Source organism: Pelmatolapia mariae, linkage group LG10_11 (genome assembly GCF_036321145.2).
Source record: "Pelmatolapia mariae isolate MD_Pm_ZW linkage group LG10_11, Pm_UMD_F_2, whole genome shotgun sequence".
NCBI lineage: Eukaryota > Metazoa > Chordata > Actinopteri > Cichliformes > Cichlidae > Pelmatolapia > Pelmatolapia mariae.
The window spans coordinates 11,659,745-11,686,476 of NC_086236.1; the positions used below are offsets into that span (position 1 = coordinate 11,659,745).

The 26,732-nt window shown below is 41.6% G+C and overlaps 1 protein-coding gene across 8 annotated transcripts in view; it reads right to left on the reverse strand.

Annotated features, from left to right (window-relative positions):
* Nucleotides 1-26,732, reverse strand: part of rapgef6 (Rap guanine nucleotide exchange factor (GEF) 6) — a 140,092-nt gene that overhangs the window by 14,320 nt on the left and 99,040 nt on the right. For 5 of the 8 annotated variants that reach the window (XM_063487014.1, XM_063487016.1, XM_063487015.1 and 2 more), the window contains 14 exons: nt 25,502-25,660; nt 24,400-24,552; nt 22,943-23,107; nt 21,505-21,612; nt 20,624-20,827; nt 18,570-18,678; nt 18,186-18,429; nt 15,230-15,241; nt 13,163-13,320; nt 10,719-10,733; nt 7,191-7,431; nt 4,135-4,302; nt 2,363-2,578; nt 51-262 (listed from right to left, as the gene is read on the reverse strand). In XM_063487014.1, coding sequence (XP_063343084.1) covers nt 51-262; nt 2,363-2,578; nt 4,135-4,302; nt 7,191-7,431; nt 10,719-10,733; nt 13,163-13,320; nt 15,230-15,241; nt 18,186-18,429; nt 18,570-18,678; nt 20,624-20,827; nt 21,505-21,612; nt 22,943-23,107; nt 24,400-24,552; nt 25,502-25,660 — 2,164 coding nt within the window. The remainder of the gene's footprint in view (nt 1-50; nt 263-2,362; nt 2,579-4,134; nt 4,303-7,190; nt 7,432-10,718; nt 10,734-13,162; nt 13,321-15,229; nt 15,242-18,185; nt 18,430-18,569; nt 18,679-20,623; nt 20,828-21,504; nt 21,613-22,942; nt 23,108-24,399; nt 24,553-25,501; nt 25,661-26,732) is intronic. The other 3 variants (XM_063487009.1, XM_063487010.1, XM_063487012.1) reach the window with 3 other exon arrangements.

The window sequence follows — 26,732 nt, forward strand, 5'->3', positions numbered from 1 at the left end:
AGAGTGAGGATTCAAGTAAATAATCTGAGAAGGCACACAAAGTCTTCTACCTTCATGTAAGAAGGTGAGGTCCTTCTTGACCACTGGGAACAGCGGGATGATGGGCGGCTGCATGCTCTGGCTGCTCAGCACGTTTCGGTACTTGGCCATGTTCCTGGATGGGTCGAAGAGATCTTGCAGGTCCCCAAAGAGCTTCTCGTACTTACTGGGCAATTTTTCCCAGGAACTCCGCAGTCGAGCCACCGGTGCCAGGTTCAGTCCGCTGCGCGAGAGAGGAAAGAGGTGCAAAGAGGGCGGGGGGGAAGAGAGGGTGCGAGGCAGAGATAAATAGGTTACGGCAGACAGAAGAGGGTGGGGGAGAGGGTAGAGGTAAAAATGAGGAATAGATGAAATAAGGGTAGAGAAGAAAAGGAAAGGTTAGTTTTAATGTGAATGTTTCATGCTGTACTGTTCCTACTCTCTGAGCTAACTAACTTCAGTGAGTGGAGTCATCTTTTCCCACAGCTGAAAACCCCATGAGGTGATGTCAGCTCTGAGCAGACAGCTAATAACAATGAATGACACAGCATTTCTTTTCTTCTCGCCTGTTACATTGATTTGTTCATGCAGCTGGCACAGTTTTCTTTGTCATACTAGATCATGTGATTCAAACAATACACTACTGGATAGATGGCTTGACTTTCTCCATATTTCGCCATCCTGCATGTCTAACACCTTCCCCTTTTTTGCCATTTGCACATGGCAGCAGCCGCCACCACCGCCGTGCCCCTGTCAGCAGGCAGGTTGTGCATCCATATGTGTGCAGACGCCCTGCTGTGAGCAGGAATGTAAAGGGGCGAGAAGGTCAGGCACTTGGGCTTTAAAGCGCCTTTTACAGCGGCAAACATACGGCTGAGCTCTTTTAACACAAGTCCAGATCAGGGAGTGGACACGGGTGCTGCTCGTCACACTGAGCAGGCAGCTGTATAAGAAGGGTGCTAACATTTATTCTTAGCACAGGAACACAGAGCAAAAAACTGTATTTAGTTCAAGTCATCAAATTTATGCGACATCTACATCAGTACTGAGCTCAGTGCAACTTCTTCCTGCACTGATATTTAAATTTATGCCACATTAACAATGCAGGCAGTTCCTCTTATTATTTATCGCGTTGTTTACTGTTTCACACCGCAGTGTGCTTGTTCAAAAGTTTCACAGCTAAAAAAGGACTTGGACTATAAAACCAACATGGAGTGAGAATTTGGAGTGGTCAGGTGTTATTTCACCTGCCGGTTCGGACACAGTGTGACAGTGAAGACACCGTGATGCCCACTTTTTTTGCCTCCTTTCTTATCTTAGTAAAGGAAGCTACTTTCGGCTGCTCCCTTAATCGCAAGGAGTTGCCACATCACGTAGCTCTGCATGTGTGATTTGGCAGATTTTTAAAAATAAATGCCTGATGTAACTCCCCAAAATGACTTGTCTTCTCTTGGGATTGAACCGGGGACAAGTAAAACCAGATTAAAATGAGCAGGAGCATTTTGGGAAATCTTGAAAAAATTAATTGGTCTTAATTTTGAAAATGAAAATGCTTAAGCATCAAAATGGTGTCATCTGCATGAAAATGAAACTCAGAAAGTCGAAAAAAATACGGAGAAATCCAAAGTGTTCCAGGAAACAAACGCTGCAGAATGTTAAACGGGCACATTTTTCAGCCATATGACACCAGATCCTCCGGGGCTGGGGAGGAAATTAAATCTACAATAGTAAATGCTCTGGGGTGGCCACTGCGATTTTCTGATCATGGGGAAACAGACAGTCCTGTTCATCTTTGTTTTAAGAGGGTAAACACATTATGTGGGACTGCATTTTCTTTGAATAAATGTCATTATTTTCATGGACCTTAGGCTTGTGTTTTGAACCTGAAAGTTCTTTTTAGATCTTAGTTAAAAATATTAAGGATAAATCCTACACAAACAAGCTTCTGTGCAGAAGCTAAGATGCTTAAACATGAAAATACTGGCGGATTTAAATTTACGTGCATCCTTAAACTAAAATACACTGACGCTATGTTTAATACTCCATAAAAGCTCAGCTAGAGCCAAACCACAAAGGCCACAGGGACTCAATCATTGTAGCAGACAATAAGCATAACTACTGCTGTGAGACTTGTTTTAAATGCTGTGCAGTTTCTGTGCACTCTGGGAGAATCAGGGCTGATTACAGGAAGGAACAGAAGGGGAAGAGGGGAGGGGGTTAGACTGGTTCTCCTGACGATGTGGGGAACGGAGACCCACCATCAAAGCTCATCTGCCAGCAGAGATGGAGTAAATGCAGAATAAAGGACACAAACAGTCGAGGGGAGGTGCTACACTGAGCCAACCTGATAATAGCGAACATGGAGTTGAAGTTCTTGCACTCTCTGCAGTGAAGGGCGATCTTGATGAAGTGTTTGATGGTTTTCATCCTTTTCAGAGTGTTGGGCTCCTTCAAGATCTCTGTGGCCACCCAGAAGGTCTCCTGGTTTATCACCTCCTCAAACTGTTTCAGATTGCCACTTCCCACAGAGGAGTCTAGTTTAAACAAGTCATCCACGTACCTGAAACACGTGACAGAAGGGTTCAAAACTGAGTTAAAAGGCAGGATATTATCATCTCAACAAATGGTATGTCAAAAAACTGTTACTGTAACCAATGTTCCCTCTAATTTTTCATGTGTCTGAGCGAACACACAAACTCCCTGAGCGATCCCGTGGACCACTGTGAGCGACATTAGACGTGTGCACTGTGTTCACGCCAGCGTCGAATCCATCCAAGTTACATGGTTTATTAAAATAATCAAATTACAGCATTTACATTTATGTTAGACTGCTTTTAATTAACTGCTTTAGCCCACTTACAATGAAAATTTAAAAAAAAATCTTGTTCATGACCTGTGTAGTATGTTAACACTATTGGAAGTAAAAATAACTTGAACTCCAATTTTGAAAACACAACTTTCTTTTTTTTTCTTTTTCTTTTTTAAAATAAAGCTCTGACTTGTATTATGAGTATGAGTCTGTGGTTTTAAATAAACATTTCAAACTATTTACAGAACAATCCGCTGTTCTGCATCAAATTTGATGCCACACAAATTATTTGTGCCACTCCAAAAAATAATTTCTGTCCACTATGAGATAAAGGAGAACAACAGCCTGACACCTGCAGGCCTGACAACAGGAGATGTATCACTCCTGTAACACCTGTAACATTCAGCAGTCGCCTCATTGTTCTGACACACACAACAAAACTATTGACTACACTACACACTAACTACACAAGATTTGAGCTAAACGTTGCAAATCTCTCACATCTCAAAACACGCCGTCACTCCTAAATGCCATGTTTTGATTGGTCGACATGGTACATTTTTCGACCAATAGGAAAGGGTGGGGTGTTTTGGTTTCGTCTTTGCTCACAGGCGGAGAGCGCTTTCGAGCGTTTTCCTTATAAAACGCCGTTTTTACCGTTTCTCCCCGCAGTAAATATAAACAACGATAGTTTTCAGGAAGAAAACCAAACATTGCATATTTTTTTTATCATAACTCTAGTTTTACGTGGCCTATCAACACAATTTAAAAGCTGGTATAAAGTCCACACTTTTTCCGTCAACTGTTCCGTCTGTCCTGCTCACCTCTCCAATGGTTGTACACGTTGTCATTAACGTGGCTTCACTACACATCAGCCACGCCGCTTTGCTAGCTAAAACACCGGTGTCGGCACATATTTACTTTAATTTCAATTCAGGTTAGAATTCTTTTTGTGTGCGCAACACAGATTTTCTCTGCGCAGAGACCGTACCAACAGTGCGCAATTGCGCACGTGCGCAGCTTAGAGGGAACATTGACTGTAACTAATATTCAATCATAAAAATATGGACATCCTCTAGTAATATGCTTCAACCACCTATCCGGCACGTTCTGGGTTCATAATTCCATCAATTTTAACAAGATTTCCACACCAATGGCTGAAAGCCTCAGGCCACGAGAGAGCCTCCACCACGTTTCTAGACGAATGGCTTCTTGACAGCCACCCCTCCACTAAGACCATTTCTGATGAGGCAATATTCCATCCAGTAGTTGTTTTTTGTACTGCTGCTAAATTAAAATCTACATACTCTGTGGACTCGATGTTCCTGAAGAGCTCAAAGTCTCTCATGGAGAGCTGGGCTGCAACCTCCATGGTGCTCAGCTGCAGAAGTGAGATTTGACTTTCTCTGAGGAGATCCTGGGCGTCCTCGTCTGAACACAACGTCTCCGTCTCCATGTTGTTCTTCAGGTAATACCTAAAGAAGAGGGAGCAGGTGGAAGATGGATAAGTCTAAGAATAACTTTATTATTTTATTAAAATATTTCTTAATGTTCCCAGACTTCCCTAACGAATTCACCAGATTTTAAAAGCTGTGTTACACTTGAGAAACAAAAAAGAAAAGAGGAGTTAAGTTTCAGCCTCTGAATCTAAAAACCTGGAGAGAAATTAACTGACAGTAATTATATTTAGTGCTAGAAATGCACGATGCAAAACACTTTATTGGTGACAGCTTACTTAGCATAGTATGCACTAGACTGCAGTTCCCTCAGATGCTTTAATATAGGCAGACAAGTGGGTGGACAAGATCCATTTTTCCAGGCTGATAAAACTTTCTGGACCTGATAAATTAAATGTTCCTTTCAGTCTTATTTCATTTTTAAATGGGCAAATTTTCTCTCTGAGAGCAGAAATTTGTTTCAGGAAAAGGCAAAAAAAATGCTCTGATGCTGCTGACAGATTATGTACATATTTTACATCTAAAGGTAAAGAAGGGAAAGAGCGAAAGCAGGGCTCTTGGCAAAGAGAGGTTAAAAAAAGATGACAGGTGCCTGAGTAAGAGGAAACAGGAGCCATTTCTCTTTAAGATTAGTCTCTAAATGTTTTCTGGGAGACTCTTTCACGCTAATGGAGCTGTAATGTGGTCATCTAGGAATGCTGAACCACAAATCAGAGCATTATAGGCCAAGAGAGGGCAACCCTCAGGGGTAAAGTGTTGGCATGGATGTACCTCTAAACCACGCTCAATTACTCTGTCAGACAAGCTCAGACAGGAGCAAAGACAGGCTGTGAGATCAAGCTGAATTTATATTTAGGATAAAACATGAGACCTGTTTCACATTTAGAAGACAGAGAAAAACTCCCTCAACATATTTAGATTCAAGACATTTTAGGAATCTAATCGTTTATGAGAATCTGCACACGCTGAAAACGCAGATGAGGTGATAAGATAAAGCACTCGTGTAATGCCTCTGAAACAGAAGGAGACATTAGAGGAGCAAAGACAACATAAAGCGAGAGAGGAGTCGGAACGAGCGCAGATGAAAGAAGAGAGAGGAAGAGGAACACGAAGGGAGAGGAGTAAAAGGAAGTCCAGATAAAAGGAGACGAGAAGGGACAAGAGGAGCGAAGGAGAGGACGCGAGACTAAATGATGTCAGAGGAGAGAAAGGGACAAGAAGATGGGAGGAAAGGAGTGAGGGGAAGGAGATGAGCTGTGAGCAGGGTACTTAAGGGGAAGAGAGGAGAGGAGTCTAAATTAATGATGGACAAAGTGCTGCTTAATAGAACTGGGAGAGGGAACGCCACTGGAACCAAGCCATCATAAACAGCTACGGGCGGTGTTTGGGTGTGCGATCTGTGCTTAAGCGCTCAAGATCCCCTCGATGCATCTATATGTATATTTTGGCAGCATGATTAAGGCTTTGTGTTGGCTTAGCCTGGACCCCCCCTTCCCTTGGACCTGCTGTCAATCAGCAGCTGCAGAGAGGAAGAGACGGAGGAGGTGAGATATGGTGACAGAGGACCCAGGTGGAGGTATATTTGCCTACTGCTCCAGATAAAAAGTACCGCAATGTGGACTGCCGATTGCCCTCTTACATATGTATACAGGTTGAAAAAAATACAGCCAAGCATTACAGGAATAGCAAGTACAGGGAAAAGATTTCCTCAAGAAACAGGAAAGCATAAGAGATTATATACACACACATATATATTCGATTTCAGCTGTTTAACCAGCGTAAAAAAGGTCTATATCTGCACAGCTACATGCCTATATCTTGCTATGTGTCTGTATGTGCGAGTGTGCGTATGAATAATTCCAGCCGCGGCATGCTGTCTGCAGAGGCCTCCGCCCCTGACAGAGGATGAAAAATTCATGCTAGGCTAGCTGGGAGGAGACCGATGAGGGACCACAGGAGACGAGTAGAGAAGAGGGAGAAAACTGTGGAGAAAGTCACTTCAGGGTAGACTTAACGGCTGCAGTCCAATAATCCTTCACGTCTTAATTTCATCTTAAAAGGGAAAATGACTAGCACAGAACTGTGATACAAAACAACAACAAATTGGAGGGAAAAAAAACCTACACAGACACAAAAATATACTCGGTAAAAGAAAGAAGATGCAACATCCACAAAATGATGTTGAAGCTTCTTCAAATAAGTGGAAAAGTTGCCATTTTCTCCAGAAAAAGGAAAAGTCTCGACTCTTTGGGCATTTTGCATATCACTACTGTTGAAACTGTTGTTCAAGTCATCCATGCCAGGCCGTGTTAAGTGAATTAACTACATCACAAAAATACTACCCCGTATCCCCAAGGGCAGGACTGAGAAGCACTGCTTTACTAGAACATTCACTCTTTTCTCAGTGCTGATTTGGAAAACATGTGACACTCGATGGATTAAATCGTTGTACTTAGCAAGCCTAGAAATTATTTGAGAGGATAATAATTGGTGCAGCTGTAAAAAACAGTGAGAAATGTGTGAACATTCACAAACTGGAAACCAGAAATAATCAGAAAAAAGAAAAGGGAGGAAAATCCCTCAGTTTCAGCATTCTGGGCTTTGAGTCCAATAACTACAGGCTGGATAATTCAAGATTTAAGTAGATATCCTTTTTTGTTTTTGACAACAACAAACTTCCTGGACCTGCAAGTGTTGTTTCCGACTTTATTCTGGGTTGTGTTTGTGTACTTCATGTTGCAGAGAGAGAGAAAAACACTCAACTGCTGAAGTCACGTATAAGAAAATACCACTGATAACCATTATGTAAGATGGGATGGGTCAAACGGGTCATAAAACACAAATGCAGACCGAGTATTAGATTTTTCCACAACAATCAACACCAGTGTAACAGTTGTGATTCTTACCTTCCGTTAAGCTGAATTCGATCAGCCAGTTTGGAGAGCTGATCAGGCAGGCGGCGCTGTTTTATGACTCCCTCTGGGCTAATCGATACCTCGCACAGAGAGTAGGTCTCGGGTGCCGCGACGAGTCCAAACTCATTGACAGTGTGCGCGACGACATCCTTGGCAGTAGTGTCCTTACTGATGATTATGTAGCAGCTCTGCTGGTCGGCCTTGAAAACTCGAATTACCTGGTCTGGGATGTCTAAGAGTGGAAGAGAAAGGAAACAGACGAATTGTGTGATGTTTTGGAAAAAGTTGGCTTGGCCAGTAAAGACAGGAAATTACTTTGATTATTAACAAGTTTAAGTTGGAAAGACTCTGCAAGAAACTTCCAGAAGAGGCCAACTCTTCTGCCTAAACACCTTGAGTGTAAAATCTGAATTCAATTTTATGTATCGCCCCAAATCACAACAACATTCGCCTCAAGGAGCTTTATATTGCAAGGCAATCTAAGCATCCTCAATGAACAAGCACTTGACAACAGTGGGAAGGAAAAACTCCCTTTTAACAGGAAGAAGCCTCCAGCAGAATGAAACTCAGACAGGGACAGCCATCTGCCGCGGCCTGTCGGTGGTGAGGGGAGGAAGACTGGATGAAAAACCCATTGTGGTGAAATCTAAAAGGGATAAGGGTTTATGTGACTGTGCTTTTAATGTTGCAGTATGTCACAGGGCTCTCTGACAGTGCACAAAGGCAGATACTTTAGTACATGACACATTTATTCTGACTCTGTTCATCAAACTGGATCAACAACGTCACATGCTGTCTTTAAAATATGTAGACTACAGTCTATTTGAAATAAAGCCTCAAATAACACTTAAAAAGTAAAAAACAGATGGAAAAAAAAACAGAAGACGATATATGGACATATGCATGCATGCATGTTTTTTGGTATATGGAAAAACATGCATGCATGCAATGCAAGGGCAGCAGAAATGACTGCAGAACACTTTCATTTCTTGGCAGATATATTGGGCTCGGGCAGCCCTGCATTGACCTTGGATATGCACATATTCATCTTGAATCATCTCTAAATTTATCTCTGTGATGTGTCCTGCTTGTAAGTTTGTTCTTAGCATCATATCGTCATATTTGCTGGGTTAAGAGTCTTCACCTTAGCACTCCATTTCCCACAGCATGACAGAACTCTGTAATATTAGATCACTGCTGATGTAAAAGCATAAGACTGAAAATCCAGTAATTTATTATTTAAACCTAAATGGTTTATAGAAACATCTTATGTGGAGTAAAGGATGAAGCCACTTCCGCATCTGTTATTTGTTGTTAAATAGTCCATTATAAAGGCTTTGAATGTTGGTGATTACAACAGATTCCCGAGGCTGCACGCAGCTGCACGCGACTTACATGGTGTGCTGTGTGTGTTAAATAATGGAAATGTTCCCCCTGAGTGAAATCCTGCATTAAAGATCCCTGTGTTTGAGTAAGGAAGAGGGTACGGCCCATTAGCCACAGGCGGGTAAAGAGCTTTAAAAGAATGAATTATGAACGCTGCACAGTGACAACTGGGAAGAGAGTCCGACAACCAGATGAAGCTATCACACAGCTGCAACATGAACCTCAGCGTGTGCGGGTTCACGCAATCGTTGCGTTTTAGCTTGCTGGAAAGAGACGGGGATCGTAAGCGATGACTTTCTGCACGTTACCATAAATCCACACACACACACACACACACACACACACACACACACACACACACACACACACACACACACACACACACACACACACACACAGGCTTCTTTTTGTTTATCAAGCAGGTACAGGGCAAAACACAAAGCCTGCCCTTATTTGCATGGATATCTGATCAGTCTGTGGCTGTGAGTGTGTGTGAATGGCGAAAGCTGTTATCTGTACACAAGTCAGTGTGCGTACTTTGGATTCAGAGCTCCAAATTCAACATAAAAAGTCGGTTCTCTGTATGCATCTGATGCAATGCTGTGGTCGCAGTCACGGTGGGTTTAGGCTGAAGGATTCAGTTTCCACTTTTTAGGTTTAATTTATGCGCAGCATTTTGATAAGCATAAGTCATTTTTCTTTTTTCTTTGTTTTGTTTTTTGTCACCACTTTTGTTTTTAAAAAGCGACCAATTCTTTTCTATTTCCTGTCATTTCTACTTGCTGATTCGGCTGAACTGTACCTGCCACCGAGCGTTACTTGTGGACCTCGAGTGCTTATTTAGTCTATTCATGAATCATTGCTTAATTTGAAAATGGGTTCCAGATGTTTCCCTGCACTGTTTCACAGATTTTTAGCCAGCTTTTGTTGTTGTTGTTATTTTCCATTGAACCGTATCGACATACGGACGTATGTTTTGATGTTAGCACCCCTTCTTGACCTCTTTACTGACTGTGTGTTCATTAAGTGCAAACACATACATAGACACTTTTATACTCATTCAGATGATTGCTGACTATTATGCTGAAGATGGAGCTATGTACGCTGACGCTCTGCTGGCAAAGACCGTTTTAAAGTGCAGCTTTTCCTCCTCCCTCTGTGGTGCTGCAGCAGAAGAGAGCTTCTCTGTTTATGTGCAGAAGGGTGTTGAGAGAAGGCTGACTGGAGGCTAAATGCTTTGTGTCTCATTAGCTGTAATTTGTGATTAGAGTGTGGAAAGCCCTCAGATAAATTGCTGGCTATCATATCCAGGGGGCCTAATCGTGTTTAATCCTCTTGATGAGCTATGACCTGGCCTGCCACACAGGAGGACAATAGTGCCCACCCGGCCGGACATCCAATCAATTACCATCTTTAATAAAGTATTGTTCATTTACATAAACAGCAAGAAGCCAAAGATGGTTTCTACACAAGAAGGAAAGGCGTGGGATTTTGCAAACACAGCACTAACAAAGGCTGCACACTTCCCGCAAGTCTGCTCCTCCTCCTCCTCTACAGCCTCCTTTCTACTGTTTGCCAAAGCTTTTCCAAGTCCCTCCATCATACAGTCGGAAGTCACAAGATAGCAGAAGAAAATTTGCCAAGATTGCTCAGGTTCCTGAGAGGAGAGCGGACTAGCTAAGGTCAAACACAACTGTTTTATGCCCAAATATCCTCCCAATCGTACACCTCTTTTATTTTTTGCTGTTCAACAATATGACTATTTGGTTTTGGATTTAAACCAAGAGTTCTGTCAACTGGGGCCAGCATTTCTCATTAAGGCTGAATATCAGTATCCGTGTCTACAAACAAAAAAATCAATCTTACGAACATGCGTCCTTCACCCCAAAGGTAACTGCTTAAAAACAGACTGACGTGTCCTTACTCAGACACTCGGAAGGTTTCACAACAACAAACCAAAAGAAGAAGAAGCAGCAACACGCAACAGCGCCTGAAGAGCGCCATTCATGGATACAAAGACGTGTGTGTGTGTGTGTGTGTGTGTGTGTGTGTGTGTGTGTGTGTGTGTGTGTGTGTGTGTGTGTGTGTGTGGTGGGCTATCCAACAGTGGCAATGAAAAATCCTTATACTTACAGTAGAGTCCCAAAGCTTGGCAAGCAGAGAGGAAAAAGAGAAAACACAAGTAATTACAAGCACAAGAGAGTGTGGGAGGAGCACAAAGAGATACAGCAGTTGGAAACATTATGACAGATGAAGAAGAAAAAAAGAAAAAAGAAAAGGAGGGAAGACCAGCTGAGTTTCTAGTGTATCCTGAATCTGCTCATGGGAAACCAGAGAGGCAGAGTATGACTCAACATGTCGACACCAGAACATCTGTTTAAAATCACAGCAAGAGACACGCGAGAGGAGAGAGAGACAGTAAAGGATTGAAGAAGTGGAGGGAAAAAAAGAAAAAGAGAGAGCGAGAGCAGCACAAAGACACAGAAGCAACTGAGCATCTGTGGGTTTAGCCTCACGCAGAGTTGTACATCAGACACGCAGACACAATGCCACTTTGCAAAATGAGACAAGACATAAACAGCAGCCACCAGAGAAAACACTCGTACTCTACCTCTAAAGCAATTCAGGCTTTGCCTCTCTAACCGATTCAGCCTGTGATGTCTGAAGCAGGGATGTATGGGCAACATAAAGTGTGGTAAAAGTTAAACAAATACCTGGTAAAAGCAGGGCTGGAGTTCATCTCCATTATGATTATTGCCTGCTTTTGTTCACTAACTAAGCATTGATTATTAATAATGATATTTGTTTTAAACCCCAAAAAGCCTCTCAGATAAAAATGGGCGGTGACTTACAGGGAAAATGGCACAAAATGAATTTAAAATAGCTTTGCTATTACAAAGAAACATTTCTAGTAAAGAAATTCTATAAGTGCAACTTAAATGATGCTATAAAATAAGCCAAGAAAAGTCTAAAACCATCAAAATGAAAACCAATCTGAAACTTAATGAGACAAAACACATGAAAAAAAATTACAAATTTTCCTAAACATTGGCAGCCAGCACTTTCCATTAGACCTACTGCCCAGTATGGACTTGGGGAAAGAAATATTAGTGCATAGGCAGGGCATTGTTGGGGGTATTACAAGCTCTGCAGAGCATCTGGAAAAGGAGGTTTTTATTTCTGCAAGCTGTTCTTCATTCTACGATTAGAGCTAATGGGAGGCCGCAGGACCGAAGGAAATTTGATCTAATGGCGGATGATTAATGTGGCACAGTTGTGTGTTTGTACTCTAGTATAACACAACCACATGTGATGTATAGGTCTGCAAACTACAGCGCGTGTGCACGTGTGTCTGTCCGAGTGTGTGCGGCTCACTGACAAATGGCTAGTGAAATAAATCAAGACCATATTCTGTCTCGGCCTCTTTCCGCTTTCCCCTTCTTGTTTCCCCTTCGATCTTTCACTGAATGTACACATAAATAACACACAAATCCACGGGGAATGCTGCGTGTTAGTTTAAATAATTATGGGCTCAGGAACTCGTCTGAGTCAAGCGCAGGTCAGGTCTTGTCAAACAGCCACATTTCTGCATGTACATCTCTGTGCAACTCAGGATGTGTGCGTTTGCTTTAAAACTCCTTTGTCAGCACAAGAAAGTGTTTTGAGGAGTTTGCTTGTTTCTCAAGGTGAACAAATAAGAGTAAAGGCTTAAAATGAACCCACCCCCAGAGTGCACTCGACAACACTGCACTTGGCAGATAGATGCTTGACGCGTTCAAGGGTGACAGGCTGTTTGCTCAGTACTCAGCAAGTCCTTCAACTCCACAAGCGGCTTATACTGTTCAAAAAGGTCAGGGTCACAGGTCAAGCCTCCTCATACGAGCAGCCGTGAACTCCGGCCGAGACAACTGAAATTCTAAGTGGCGTCTCAGGCTGCAAATATATGACGATACTTTTCTTTTATGAGTTAAAGTTTTGTAGTAAGACGTTAACTTTTCTGTTTCACTTTAAGTGAACGGCCAGACATGTTTTTCCTCGAGATATATGCACATCATCAAATGAATTTAGTAGGACGGCACGCCCTCCCACAGCTTTAAATCAGAGACAATACAGAAAGCTTGTTTTGAAAGATGGCTCTTTTTTGTTTCTCTCCACATTATCGCCATCGCTACTTTCATTTAAGCTTTTATTGAGAAAGATGAGAAAAGCAGAACTTTTACAACACAACAGAACTTTGATATAAACTGTAAATCAAAACAAAAAGTGAGTGAAACTGACTTGTCAGTAATAATCCATCACTGGAAAGTAAAAGAAAAAGTTAGCTATGTCCCAGTGCCAAATTATGCACTCATTTGAGTATGTGGTGTCTTCATTATTGTATCATAGTGAGTTGCATAAAGCATTTAGAGGAACCGCTCACAGCTGGAGACTATTACAGCTAAATGTGAATGGTGGGAAAACGGTTTCATAAACACCCAGAAAATCCCAGGAAAAACATTTTGCTAAGGATTTTTTTTTCAGATGAACAAGCAAACTTGTCTGTTAACTGTGATGGGCATTTACCGTGTTTTTCTTACCTGCAGGGATGGAGAAGTCCAGGACGCTGCTTGCTGGCTGCAGCAGGTCTGGGCTACTTGATGACAGGTTGCCAGGAATGGGCATGATGGCCACGCTGTGACGGCACTGCTTTGTACCCACAATGCTGTCATCTTGAGACTGAACTAAGCCGCCATCACTGGAGACAAAATTCAGGAGTGGTGCAGAGTGGGAGAAAAAGGTTGTAGTGAAGGGAGGAGGGAGGAGGAAATTAAGCAAAGGGGAGGAAAAGAGAGAAACATAAAATTAGACTTATTCCATTAAAGACAAAACTAGAATTAAAATATAATTATAATAAAAGTAAAGTTTTATGTTGCTCAGCAGGGATAAAAAAAATGTCATGAGTTGTAAGCATAGGTACTAGTGCATTCCCCGTCATCTTCAGGGTATATTAAAAAAATAAATAAATAACAACTCATAACACCGTGGAATAAAACAGAGATTTAATCAAAATGTTTACTCTTGCAAAATGAAAACACAAAACATCAATATCATTATATGAGTCTTTTAATATGCAGCAGTCACAAAGCTGACATTCGTCCACGAGGAGATTTTATGAATAGCAGGAACTGATAAGGAGCATTCACAGAGAGCGAGAGACACACAGCAAATGGTAAAACACACAGACGCACAGAGAGAACAATGACAGATAGCTGGCACAGATAGGAACATTTTAGAGGAGCACATTTGAAAGTCGTGGGGATTTTTTAGTCAATTATATAATTACCGTTACTTTGCATGTGTGTAGGTTGCTCTGCTTTTGCAGACAAGTGTTAGGATTTGGCTTCTTTAATTCCTCCTGTGTGTGTTGGGTTGGACAGATTGCAACCCTGCACTGAGTCTGAGAGACTTTACACTTTGCTCCTCAGCTACACTCTGGGATATGCGAACTTTAACCTTTATATTAACAACCTCATTCTGGCCTCCCTTGATTGGGAAGCATGTGATGGAGGTGGTAACTCTTCAGACACTAAAACAGAGGTCGGGTGTTCGGATTTAGCCTCCAAAAACCTACCTCAAATGAAAAATGTGTCATCTGAAGCTTTGAAGAAAACCTTTGTACACAGCTGTGGAAGCTTCGATTGAAAGCAGCAAATTTTAAAATGCCGCATGCTAAAAATAAGAAACAAAGCAGGGATTGAACATCCTGCAGATGACAAATGGATCTTTCTGACTTTGAGAAACTGTAGTGTCTGACAGCGAGAGTTCACCCCAGTCTGCCTGCATACTAATCGCAGCTTCCCTCTAGGTGTGAGTGTCTGTACAGCATGTACGGAACACGGTGCAGTAATGCAGAGCTTCCACTAACACAGCTGCACGCTGCTGTAGCAAAGCCTCTGTAATCTTTGGATCACCCAGCCGACAGGCACTGCACCGACACGATGGAACAAAAGAGAGTCGAGACGGAGAGATGGAAAGACGGGCACAGGTGGACGAAGAACAAGCAAGAAAAGGACAAAAAGATTTAGGAGGCAGACAACAGTGACATTGAGACAGGCAGTGATAGGATTGGGTTTAAAAGACTAGACTAAGACTTTGGTGGCTCTTTTGTTTAGTTATGACAAGCATGGGTTGCTGTTGATCACAATTACAAGCACCAATATACAGAAATCTAAATTATTTTTGGCCGGAGACGATGATTACAAAGTTTTCAAGAAGTTAATTAGTTTATAGCACAAATACTCATCTGCTGTATTTAGATGGCAGCTGTTCTGACTGTTAAATGGACCAAAACAGTTTGTAGCCATTAACGTTTCTGTTTGTAATAACCCTAAAAAAATACATTTGGCTGTATAACATATTGTAACTGAGTTCAATATGTTAAAGCCCTGAACATAAGTGTAACTGCAGAGTTTGTTTGATTAGGAAAATGAAGCGAAGGCTGGCATTCATGCATTTAAGGAATTAAACCTACAAATGTAGTCCTCTAGTCATGTTGCTGAAGGTCAGCAGTGCCGGTGAAAATGCGGCTGCCTGCTGTGCGCAGGTCTACAGATGGATACTGAATAAAATGGTTGGAGGATGGGGAGTTACGCAAGAGGTCTTACCCAAACAGGCCCCTGAAGCAGCGGAGGCAAACGGGAGAGAGACAACATTGAAAAGTGTGAAAAAGTAAAAAAAAAACCCAAACAAACAAATAAACAAACAAACAAAACAGATTTCTGCTGAAGTGATTCAGCAATGCCAGTGTAGCAGTGAGACAATGCCTGTGTATGACAAGGCTGCTTTCTTCACACAAACACACGGCCCAAACAAACATGTAGGCTGACGGGACACACAACAGCTGAAGTTTAGACACTGACAGGTTTGCTGAAATAAATAAGCAGAAAAATGTCAACAGCAACTTTCATAACGCCAGCACAGATTTATCCACAACATGAGACGTTAGCAAGCAGCAGCAGGACACACGAGGATCACTCATATGTCAACCCAGTTTGATATCAGGCTAAATAATAGGATCACCCCTCTATCTGATATAATGCAGTTTAACAGCAACATAAACTACACATAGTTTGACATGAAAGAAGGGTAAAGAAAACTAATTTGGAGACTCATTTTTATTGTTGCCATCCATTTCTTTACCAGATGAGCACAACATGTATAAGCACAATGTATGCTAATGTATGAGCACAATATGTATTACTGTAAAGCACTTTGGTGTAGCGCTGGTTTTAAATGTGCTATACAAATAAAGTTGTATTGTATTGTATTGTAACATCGCTGCTACCAGCATGTCGTGAACTGCTCAGCAGTGGTAGAGCTGTTTTGCCGGCCTCCTCACATCCTCAGTCTTTAAATGATGTAAATACTAAACAAATGACACACTAGCACCACTTTTCACATAATCTGAAAGTGCAGTCCCAAAAATCAACGGTCAGTCAACCAAACCGCACACCTAAATATCCATCCAATCCAAAAAATCAGGAAGTATGAGTTTAGATTAGATTAGATGAAGCTCCAGTTTACTAGTTGTTAACAGTCTGGCAACAAAAGCTAATTACCTAACTAGTCCAAAGGATTCTTCCTATTGTTTAATCTGCTGTAAAGGTAAATCAGTATCTGTGAGAGTAATAATGTCCTGGACAATTTACAGTAAAGCCATAACTGCAATAAAAAGTGGATGTCATGGCAGACACAATCGTTGAAAAACACACTCGTTATTGTGGTCATATCATAAGTTAGCAAATGTAACTGTAACAAAAAGAAGGGGGGATGCAAATAGCAAAGACTTGAAAGACAAATTGAATAGAGGCTAGAGGCTAAAACCTCAGTGTATTGCTTTCCAATCTAAGCAATGTAAATCATCTGGGGTGAATAATATGGGATGTGTATTAAGGCAAATGCACAAGGCTGGACATCTTCATTTGGCAGAGAGACAACGTGTTTACTGCCTGCGTCCCCTTGTCATATAAAAATCTACTCTGCAGTGGAGTACAATGACGTCCAAGATCAGAAGAAGCAGCCGCCGTGACGATCACTTCGTAAATAACCCAGTTTGGCTAGAGCACCGTTGAGTCTTAAAACACAAGGTTGTCTGACTTAACTGTAAATTGTAAGAGTGTGTGCATAATTGTAACTGCACATTATAAATTGCACTGTCCTCGGAACACTGTCTTATATAGGCATACATACACGCGCAAACAGACACACAAAATGTAGACAACTTCACATGATGGCCTCCCCTCAAATTTTCATCCCACAACAGGCACTGATGAATCATGATTGACCCAAATCACCAGTCTCATCTCCATTCTCATCTCCACTCCCTTTAATCATCCATCTATTCCTTTGAACCAAAGGCTCTTTTGAATGGTGCCAACTTGCAGAGAAAAAAAAAAAAAAAGAGGAAGCAATGAAAGTCCTTTTTTGCTTTGATAGCACAAAGTCAGTTCAATAGCCGTGTGATAGTGTGTTGCGTCATGAGACGGAGCGCGTTTACTTTTCGTGCAAACTCTGTGGCTTTGTGGACATCACTGCGAAGATGGAAACTGATAGAGCGGAGACAGCGAGACAGAAAAGTTGAGTGAGCCGGCTCTGTAATTAACAGAGAACAGCGTTCCTGTCTACACAGTCACAGTACGGATTTAAATGAGGCCTGGAGAGGCATGAAATGATCAAATGAAATCAAGCCTGTTACGGGAGGAGTACTGAATGTGAGCCTCATCCGCACGATTGCCGCAGATGCTTGCCAGTACAATGGCTGGTTATGGATTGGCAATGTTTATGAGATAATAATGTTTTTTTGCGTTCTTGTGATTTGCCTGGAAAAGATCTGCATCACACCGGCTGAAAACACGTGAAAGATTAGGCTGATTAGACTGAGGCTGAACCGCCAGGCTTCTCAAGCTTGTGAAACTTCCAGAAATGGAAATTCCTCGTAAATACCCAACAGTACCCTGAAGTCTTCTGTGCTGGTCCTGTGAAAGGCTGTGCACTTCCACAGTGGTGCTCACTGATGAAAATCTGACATTTCATGCAGCTAAGGTATCTTTTCAGGAAGAGGTCCCTGTAGTTTGTGTTGAATTGACTGGACTCTGAAACACCACTTAACTATAAATGTGTGCAGGCATTTTAGTCGTCATCAATTTCCTACTGTCACGAGCTGAAAGAAGAGGGTAAAATGTGCTACGCTGATGCTTTCTGATGGGCACCGAGAAACTTTAGAGTCAGTAAGTCACAACTGCACACCTGCTGAAGAAAATTATGTACAAATAAAACCACCAATGGAAAGGAAGTGGACTGATGCAATCACACCCTGTCTGAAGCTGTCAAGGAAAACCACTTGAGCTCACTAATGTGCTAACACCCTCCCATAAAGCATTCGATTCATGGCATGCTATTTTTGTGACAAATTACGACACTTTTTTGCAAACATCAAAAAATCCTCTCCCCATTTTCACTATCCCAGCCTTACAGTATTTTCTTCTATACTTAATTTTACTTTAAGCTTATACAGGCAGCAGTTCTTCTCAGTTTTTCTTTTTTACACATGTGTACGCCTACCTGAACGGTTTAGGTGGCAGTATACTGAAGCGCGTCTTCTCCAGCATCTTCCTGATCTTGTTTCGTCCTCCAGACACAGTGTTGGCCTTCATTTTCCGGGTGGCCTTGTGGTCAGTGGGGAATTCCATGTCTCCGGGAAGGTCAGCGATGGAGAAACGATTGCCTTTTTTCTCCTGGATCTTGGGAATGTGAAGGCCGCCATTCTTCTTTTCATGCGCGATCCTGCTAAGGAGCTCTTTGAAGACTGAATGGGTGGAGGAACAGAGAGAAATGTAGCTTTGTTTAATTTTTTTTTTTTTTTTTTTACACGTTCGTGGGTTTTCTACCATCTTTTACAGCTCGTGATAGGATGTCAAAAACTGGCGCGCAACCAAATGTACTCACCAAAGATGTTGGTTTTAACTGTGAGGGAGAGGTGCGTGTTATTTCTCAGGATGTCTGCAGCTTTGGAGAGGGAGATGTTCTCAAAGTTCTGACCATTGATCTCCATGATCTGAAGCAAGATAGATTAAAAAATGAAAAACATGGCAGCAAAGAATCAAAACTGCCTGAAGCACAGCAGGGGTGACCACTAGTCTCATAAGCACAAATCAAATTACTGTGACAAACACATAATGCAGATCTTGGACTCAAATCTGAAACACAGCCGGTATTATTTTTATTTCTCTTAACTCGGCGTATCTCTTAAAAAGGTGGCTCTGGTCCTCTATGAGTCAGAACGGGAAGAAACGGTTGAGAGTTCATTTCTTGCCACCTTTAGAGGAGAAGAATCTGCTTCAAGTGAATATTGTGCAGTTTGTTTTTAAAAAGCAGTAAGTCAATCAAAAAAATGTGAAAGCAGTTCACCTGCATCAAGTATAAGAGTCCTTACAGTGAGGTTGTGAAAAAAAAATACAAAAGCTAGCGCTTTCATAAACCACAAACTATTTCAGTCTCATTCACTGCGTCCCTGACAGCAACATGAACAGTAAAGGGTCCCAGATTAAAATAGCTCAGGGCTAACTGTTTTCTCACTGTGACACGTTCAGCATTAGAATATCTGATCTGTAACTGTGTCAACAACAAGCACACAGGCTAGCGACACAAATACAGACAAAATGAGTCATTATGAAGTTCTTCTGATGTGCAGCTACAGGAAGCCAGACCTTCACTTTAACCACCGTTATAACAGAACTGTCTTCTTCAAATACCTTCATTAGTTATACCGCGAAACTAAATTCCAACTGGTAATGATATCTTTTTGAATGACAGTTGATGGCTTTAATACTCAGATCATCTTAATCTAATCTAGTAATTATTGCCATTTAAGCTTCAACTCCCAGCTGAGTTGATGAATAAATTTACATTTGGCCCTCAAAGCCACTCAACTTCCGTTTTAATGAGTGACTCTTTGTCCAGGTTTGAGGTAACGAGAGCTGCAAGGCAGATATATGTAAGGACTTGGCTTTATTGTTTCAAGTTCCTTTTTCCGTTCCCTAAATACTGACCAGACTCCAAGCTCCTGCTTGTTATGCTGAGAAATAAATCTTTACTCCAGTTTGACTGACGATAAGGATAGCACTACTGTTTTTACTTCCCTCTTTCATTCCCTGAATGCTGATCAGCCTTTAAGAAGAAATGCATGATTCTGTCAACACTGAGATAATTTTTCAAAGTCATGATTTGCATTTTTTTGCCTGATCAGACCAGACAAAGAGCTTCTTAACATCCACTCTACATCAATGATGTCCACTACGTGCACCTTTGTCTCTGAGGTCTCAAAATACCTTGTTTCCCCTCCCCCCCGGAAACCTTAGTAGACATCAAATCTTAACAATTTAGAGAAGTCACTAAACATGATCAGACTTTCTAATTAACGGGCTGCAGTGTGCTGACGAAAGGCTCATTACGCGCCAGCAATGGAAAGAATCTGTGTGACAGACCACTGTACAGTAACAACACTGTCACATTAGATCCTCTAAATAAGACTGCTGACCTTGTAACCGCTGGACAAACCAGATCATGAGACTATGCTGAAGTGATATACTGTGGTAAAAGATCAGTACTCCTGCTGGGAAGAGCTAAAACTTGAAAGATTATAATAAATATATATTTATTATGATTTTTAAGTTGATCGGATTGGATCAGATCACACAGAACATTTAATTATGTGACTGCATGCTATACAGTCCATAATCATCTGGGAACTAGTTGACTGAAGCGCTGTGATGGTCCTCGTTATAACTGTTTAATTAGGGACTAATTAACATCTAGGGATGCATTTAAATGGAATAAAGTACTTGTCAGGATTGCAAAGTAAAAGTAATTAGACCTATATATGTACCGCTCATGTTTTCCTATATACATGTGTAAACTATAAAAACATTAAGATTGTTCATTTCATGCAGCGGTGTATGTATATTAGGATTTCACCACACTATTCCTTATTGTCCTCTTACCTGATCCCCCCTTTTGAGTCCTGCTTCTGCAGCTTTGCTTCCTTCTTCCACCGACTCGACAAAGATGCCAAATCCTCTCTCACTGCCGCCCTGCACGCTGAAGTGGAGCGGTGATTCCCTAGATGCCTTCTGCAGAGTGATCTGTCTCCACTTAGCCTTGGCTGCACATGCTATGTTCAGCAGCCTCAAATGGCCCTTCATTTTCTGACGATGAGGTAAAAATAAGAAAATTATGAACTGAAACAGAACTGCATTTACATGTGTGCTCGCATTCTTAGGTTTGCAAGTAGTTTTGGATAAAAATAATAATTTTAAAAAAAGAAGAGGTAGAATATAAATACGCATTAACTGTTTGACCTTATCTAGCATTCTGCTCCAGGGAATCTAGACCATAAAGAGTTATCATAATACACCAATAAAACTAGAGGTGTGAGGCTTAGCTATGACCATGCTGATTTTAATATTTGAAATATATTTTACATTTTCAGCAATAAAAGCTGAGGAAAAAGTGCATAAATAATTTAATGAGTTCACAGAGACAGACTTGTTACTTTCAAGAACTTGTTGTTCTGAATTAGCATTTAAATAATTATTGATGTCTTTGTTATTGCATGCAATGAAGGATTTCTGCTAGAGGGCTTTGGAGGTGTTGAGTGTTTATGAAAAGGCTAATCCGAGAACTTTGATAGGGCAAATCAACGAGCACATCAAAACAAGACATTGTGCCAAAATGTGGCCAATTACACAAGCGTGCAGCTGAGGTAAATAAAAGCTAACATCACTATTACTATTGGAGAAAACAATGATGGCTATTTAACACAATTTCTGAGCTTAAATGCACTAGATTGGAAAATAAGTTAACAGTCTTTATTTGATCTTACTGTGGCTTCTAGATGTTTCTCGAAGTCCTCCAAGAAGCGCGTCATAGCTGGGTCACCCTCGAAGTCGTTGAAGTGGTTGTTGACCCACAGCAGCACTATTCTTGTTACCTGTGAAACAGCGAGGCAAAGCACACAAAGGTAGGTCTTGTGAATTTGTTTTCACATTTCACATTCTCCAAAGTCCTTCAGCTGAGCTTTGACAGGAAATGTGATTGATAATTATGCTGCTTGCTAAGGTCAGAGATCATCTTGAATTGAACTCTACCAGGAGTTAGACTTTCAAGGACACTTTGGGAGGCGAAATGCTTGGAAATGTGAGTCCGTTAATTACAACCTATAGCTGCAGATTAAAAATATGACTGTTACCATAACAAAATGCAAACTCGGTTAATTCTTCAGTCCAATTATAGCGGTATCTATCTTTAGCTTCTGAGGAAAGAAAGAAAAACCATAGTAATTAGTAACGCATAAGAAACTGAGGCTGTATAATAACCGGCATATGGCTGCAGAGAAAAGCTGTTAACTACTAGTTGACAGCTTAATTTCTGCCACAATAATTAGAAGGGAAAAAAGGCAGTGGGAAATAATAACATCTGTAAATTTACACGGGTGGGAACATTGTTCTAACCTTTGCAAAAGGTCAGAGTAGAACACAATGCATCAATAAAGAGGATCGATGTACACACTCCGCTTTTCACTCTCCTTTGTGCGAGTGTTTGTGTGTGTGCGTGTCTCCAAGGCAACTTGTGCTCATGCTCTCTTTTCTTCATCTTCCATATTCTCTCTCGCTCTGTGTTTGTTCTCTACAAGATTAGTTCCTCTTTAAGGGGGCTGAAGATTATAAGCCTGAATGACAACCACATAAAGACTATCGACTGTACAAGGCTAATCTTAGGTTAACGTAGCTGTGGACAACAGGAGTGTCAGGCACGCACTCGCTACAGTGCTCAAAGACAGCTGAGCTTGCTGAACTCGTATTGATCGGCGTGCCAGTGGCACAACACGCGGATTTCCATCAACATGCATGGATGCAAAACATCAACAGGGCTAATATAAGCACGGGACCGCCATTTAGAGAACCACCGTATAATGAATGATTAATGTAGACCGTTTGAACTGTATAAGCATTTTCACCTTTGCAGCGTCTACACATGCTAATGCTTTGCCATTTCCAGACTTTGTGGCTTTTTACATTTTTCACACCTACTGCTACTGCGTGAAAGCATTCACACATCTCTCCACACACCATGCGAAAGTATGAGAAAGCTCCTTACCCACATCTTAACCATCCCAATTACAACTGCCCAACGCAACCCCAACGGGCACAGGTTACCGTCCTTTCAAGTGATGGCACTCAAATAGAAATCTGAAGGTGCGCGAGAAAGTGACCACGGGCCACAAGATAGTCATACATGCATGCGCACATACACACACTCACCGTGTCGCGAAGGCTGTCCATCTGGAACCACTCCAGGAGCTTCTTGCCAACCTCCATGGGACTTGAAAGGAATGTCCTGTAGGTCAGGAGGAAGTCTTCGATGTAGGTGGGGTCGACCACCGACGGTTCCTCCACCAGGTGCATGATCAGACGCTCGGGTGTTCCCTGGGGTGAAAAATACACACACACACACACACAAATATATATACATAAGGATGAGCTGAGAAAAACGTAGATACACATGTAAGACAGTTAGAGTCCAAGGTCACGAAGGATCTGAGAGGCAAGCACACACCAATCTGAATAAGCTGTGTCGATATCAATCAGAATAGTGACAAGGACATAAACTATAAAGGTGCAGATATTGAACAGAGCTGTCAGTGTCCCATCAATAAAAAAGACACACACACACACAGAACAAGTATTTTACAAGTGCAAATGCTTTTTTTGCTGAATTATTGATAATTTGGATTTGTATAAGAATAAAATACCTCAAATATCCGAGGCTACATTCCTGATTTCTGTGTCTAGGGGAATTTTTTTTTCCTAAGCAGCAGACTTAAAGTATCCATGACGTATAAACGTCACTGTTCTTGTTTCTGTGAGTTTGTTATTGTTAATGCCACCATAGCAGAGGTTTCTCGGGGGGGTGATGTTTCATTTGACAGGGAACAGAAACTAGAAAAGAATCCCCTTTTGTCAGACACAAAAAGAACAAAGCCAAAAACAGAAGCGGAAATGCTAACACTTGTGAATCGACTCTTATCCGCTGGACGTGTTTCAGAGCCAGCAGCTTTTCCTTGGAGCAGCAGCCAAGAGAATCGTTCAGGCCCATTATCGGATCAATACCTTGGGCTGCCTCTGGAGATTCAGGGAAAGGATCAAAAGGGTTTAGGAAGGCATTACAATGTAGCGTAAAAAAAAAAATGCTCTGGCAAACACTAATAGTGCTAACTCTGTCTCTTAACAATCACTGAACAACATCGAGCAGCTACACTCGTATTTTTGCAAGATGATGCATGTGAGGGGGATGGTCAATTTGTAATGATGATGTACTCAAATCAATCACGGGGCATTTGAGTATTTTTTTTTTTAGCAGATGATAATGTGTGAAACCTTGACTTTCTGGTTTCAGAAGCAAGTCATGTTACAAGCTCAGGGTGAGATTAAACGTGCTTATTAGCTTCTGGCATGATTATAAGCTTAACCTTGACCTTGGGTGTTAATCCTTCAGCGTGTCTCTGCCTGTCTCATCTTTATTAGAGTATGTTCTTGCAAAAGGTTAATTGTATTTTGGTACCGAGTCAGTTAAAGAAAAACAAAGAGTGCCACTCTGTCTTGATCCTACGTTTGAACCTCAAACATCTTTTGGGGTTGAGGTTGGGTTCACACAAAAAGCAAAGCAGGCTCTTGTTCTTGGACCCCTCTGCTGCTCTTTAACATTTTAAATTACTAACCTTGATGACAATGTGTCCTTTCCTGGTCCCGCTGCGGTCCAGCTCCCGGTGTTCCTTCACCATCACAATCTCCCCCTCTTCTTCCACTTTGTGCGTATTCCTCTCCACATGGTTGAGGATGCGCCAGTAGTCCTCCTGGGCGATGCAGACAAACTGGTCGAGGATAACATGAGGACAGCGGATGAACTTGTAGTAGAGCAAAATACTGCTCTGCACCACATTCGGGTACTCAAACAACAGCACAGAAGTAGAATTACGGATGGTAGGGAGAGGCATGGGAGGGACGAACGGATGAAGGTAGGAACGTCCAACACTAACAAAACTAAACCCGATACTATGCCTAAATTTAAAGTACCTATGGTGGTCCAAAATCATCTCAGCTAGCCATTTTGCAGAAGCAACCTTTGCTATAAATTAGACACCAACTAAACTAACCTCCCATTATACCACGGTGACAAGACGGCACGAGTCTTTACTACTCTAAAGCATCGTCTCTTGCTATGCTTTCCCTTGAGTAAATCATCAGTTTCTGCATTTGCCTAACCAAGCCCTACCTCTGCAACTTCCTTTGCATATAAAGACAGGAAATGATGTGTGCAGCAGAGGAACTGGCCAGTGTGGACAGAGGCAATGTTACTGCAAGTACACGCTAGGTTTCTTCTACCTTTCAGGTTCCTGCTCTATATTAAGACCAAGTTTCTCTGTGAAACCCACAAGGCTCTTAGAAAGGCTGCTAGTGTATGTGATGTGAAAGATATGACGCAAGCTACGCCTGTGTCTTCACAACTAAAATGCTGTATTGAATTTGAAGTCTTTTATTTACTTATTCCACCTTTTTATAAGAAGATTATGAAAGAAGGGAAAGCGTAGTTTTGACACGTAGATTTCGCTGTGATTGCAAACCACTACTGGGCGCTTGAAAGAAGAAATGAAAGCAGGACTTCACTTTGTGATTCTTGCACTGTGACACACATTTTCCACAAAATGCTTAAACACAGCAAGATTTTAAAGAAAACACAAACCCCTCACAGAGTTTCTCTTAGTGTATAAAAGCAATGATAAAAAGTGTAATTATAACAGTGTAAAAATCGGTTATTTTTACCTGGCAATCATCCCCTTTGGTGCGAACCTCTCCATTCATGTACTGCTTATCCAGTGAGGGTGAGATGCCGAAGCTGTTGCCCATACAAAGAGTCTCCGTTCTCCCATCGTGATGGCTAATTTCGACCGCTCCGTTCAGAATGACATACCAGTGGTCCAGCTACAGACGGAGGGGTAGAAATAATAGAAATAATTTTTAAAATGACCAAAAAATAAACAATGTCAAACTTGTTTTGCTTGAAGAGATTATAAATCTAACAGCATTGCTGATTTCTATGTGTGTGTTTTTTTACTTTTCTTTTATCAAAATAGGGTATAATGGGTACATCTGTTAAAACCAGTGTTAAATACATACTGGCTCGACTGCAGACGAGCAAAAAGGAATCATTACCGTCACTTGGCATGGATTTATCTTGAATCATTAGATTTACAGACCTTTACAGCTTCACTAGAACGTCTATTAAAATGGCAATACATTACTAAATGACATGTAGTAAATTGTGAGCATAATGTGCTTTGTGTGAGGTCTGAGTAGGCTGGTGAAGAGGTATTGTGTCTCTAGTGGTGGCTTTTGAAAAGGAAATGCTGGCAGGCATAATATAACAAGCCATTCATCCTGAGTGTGAGCGGACAGAGGGCGGGTGAATGAGCCCTGGGCTCCCTCTGCAGCAATAACTGATATTTCCTCCTCATTGCCTTTTCATTCTCTTGCTGTTTCTCACCTAGCAAATCTCCGATTCTACCTCTGTGCTTCACACTTTGGCTCCCACATCGCTTTCTTTCTCTACCAGTGAGCCTGTCAATCTCCTTATTCCTCAGCTATCAGAAAATGCTAATAAGGTGGGCTACGATGAGCCACCGCACATGCACTGTGAACAAAAGTTCTCTTTTAAATAAACTTTACACAAATATAATGCTTCTTGTAGGATAGACCCTCAGAACTTATTGCTATGAGTAATGAAGCCTGCACGGGTAGGGAAAATGTTCTTATTTCCTATTATCAATCTGGAGTGGCGTTCTAACACGCCCCGCTTATACCTTCAACACCTCTCTTTTACCTTTGCATCCCTGTGATGCGTTCATGGTGCAGATGTGAAGTCGCACTTGCAAGACTAAAGTATCTAGCAAGCCCTACTGAAGAGAAGCGTGCATAAACAGAGGGACATCTTTTTAAACAGCTCATCAAAAATCGCCAAACACGCATGTTGGTTCCGTGCAGTTTGTCACACAAT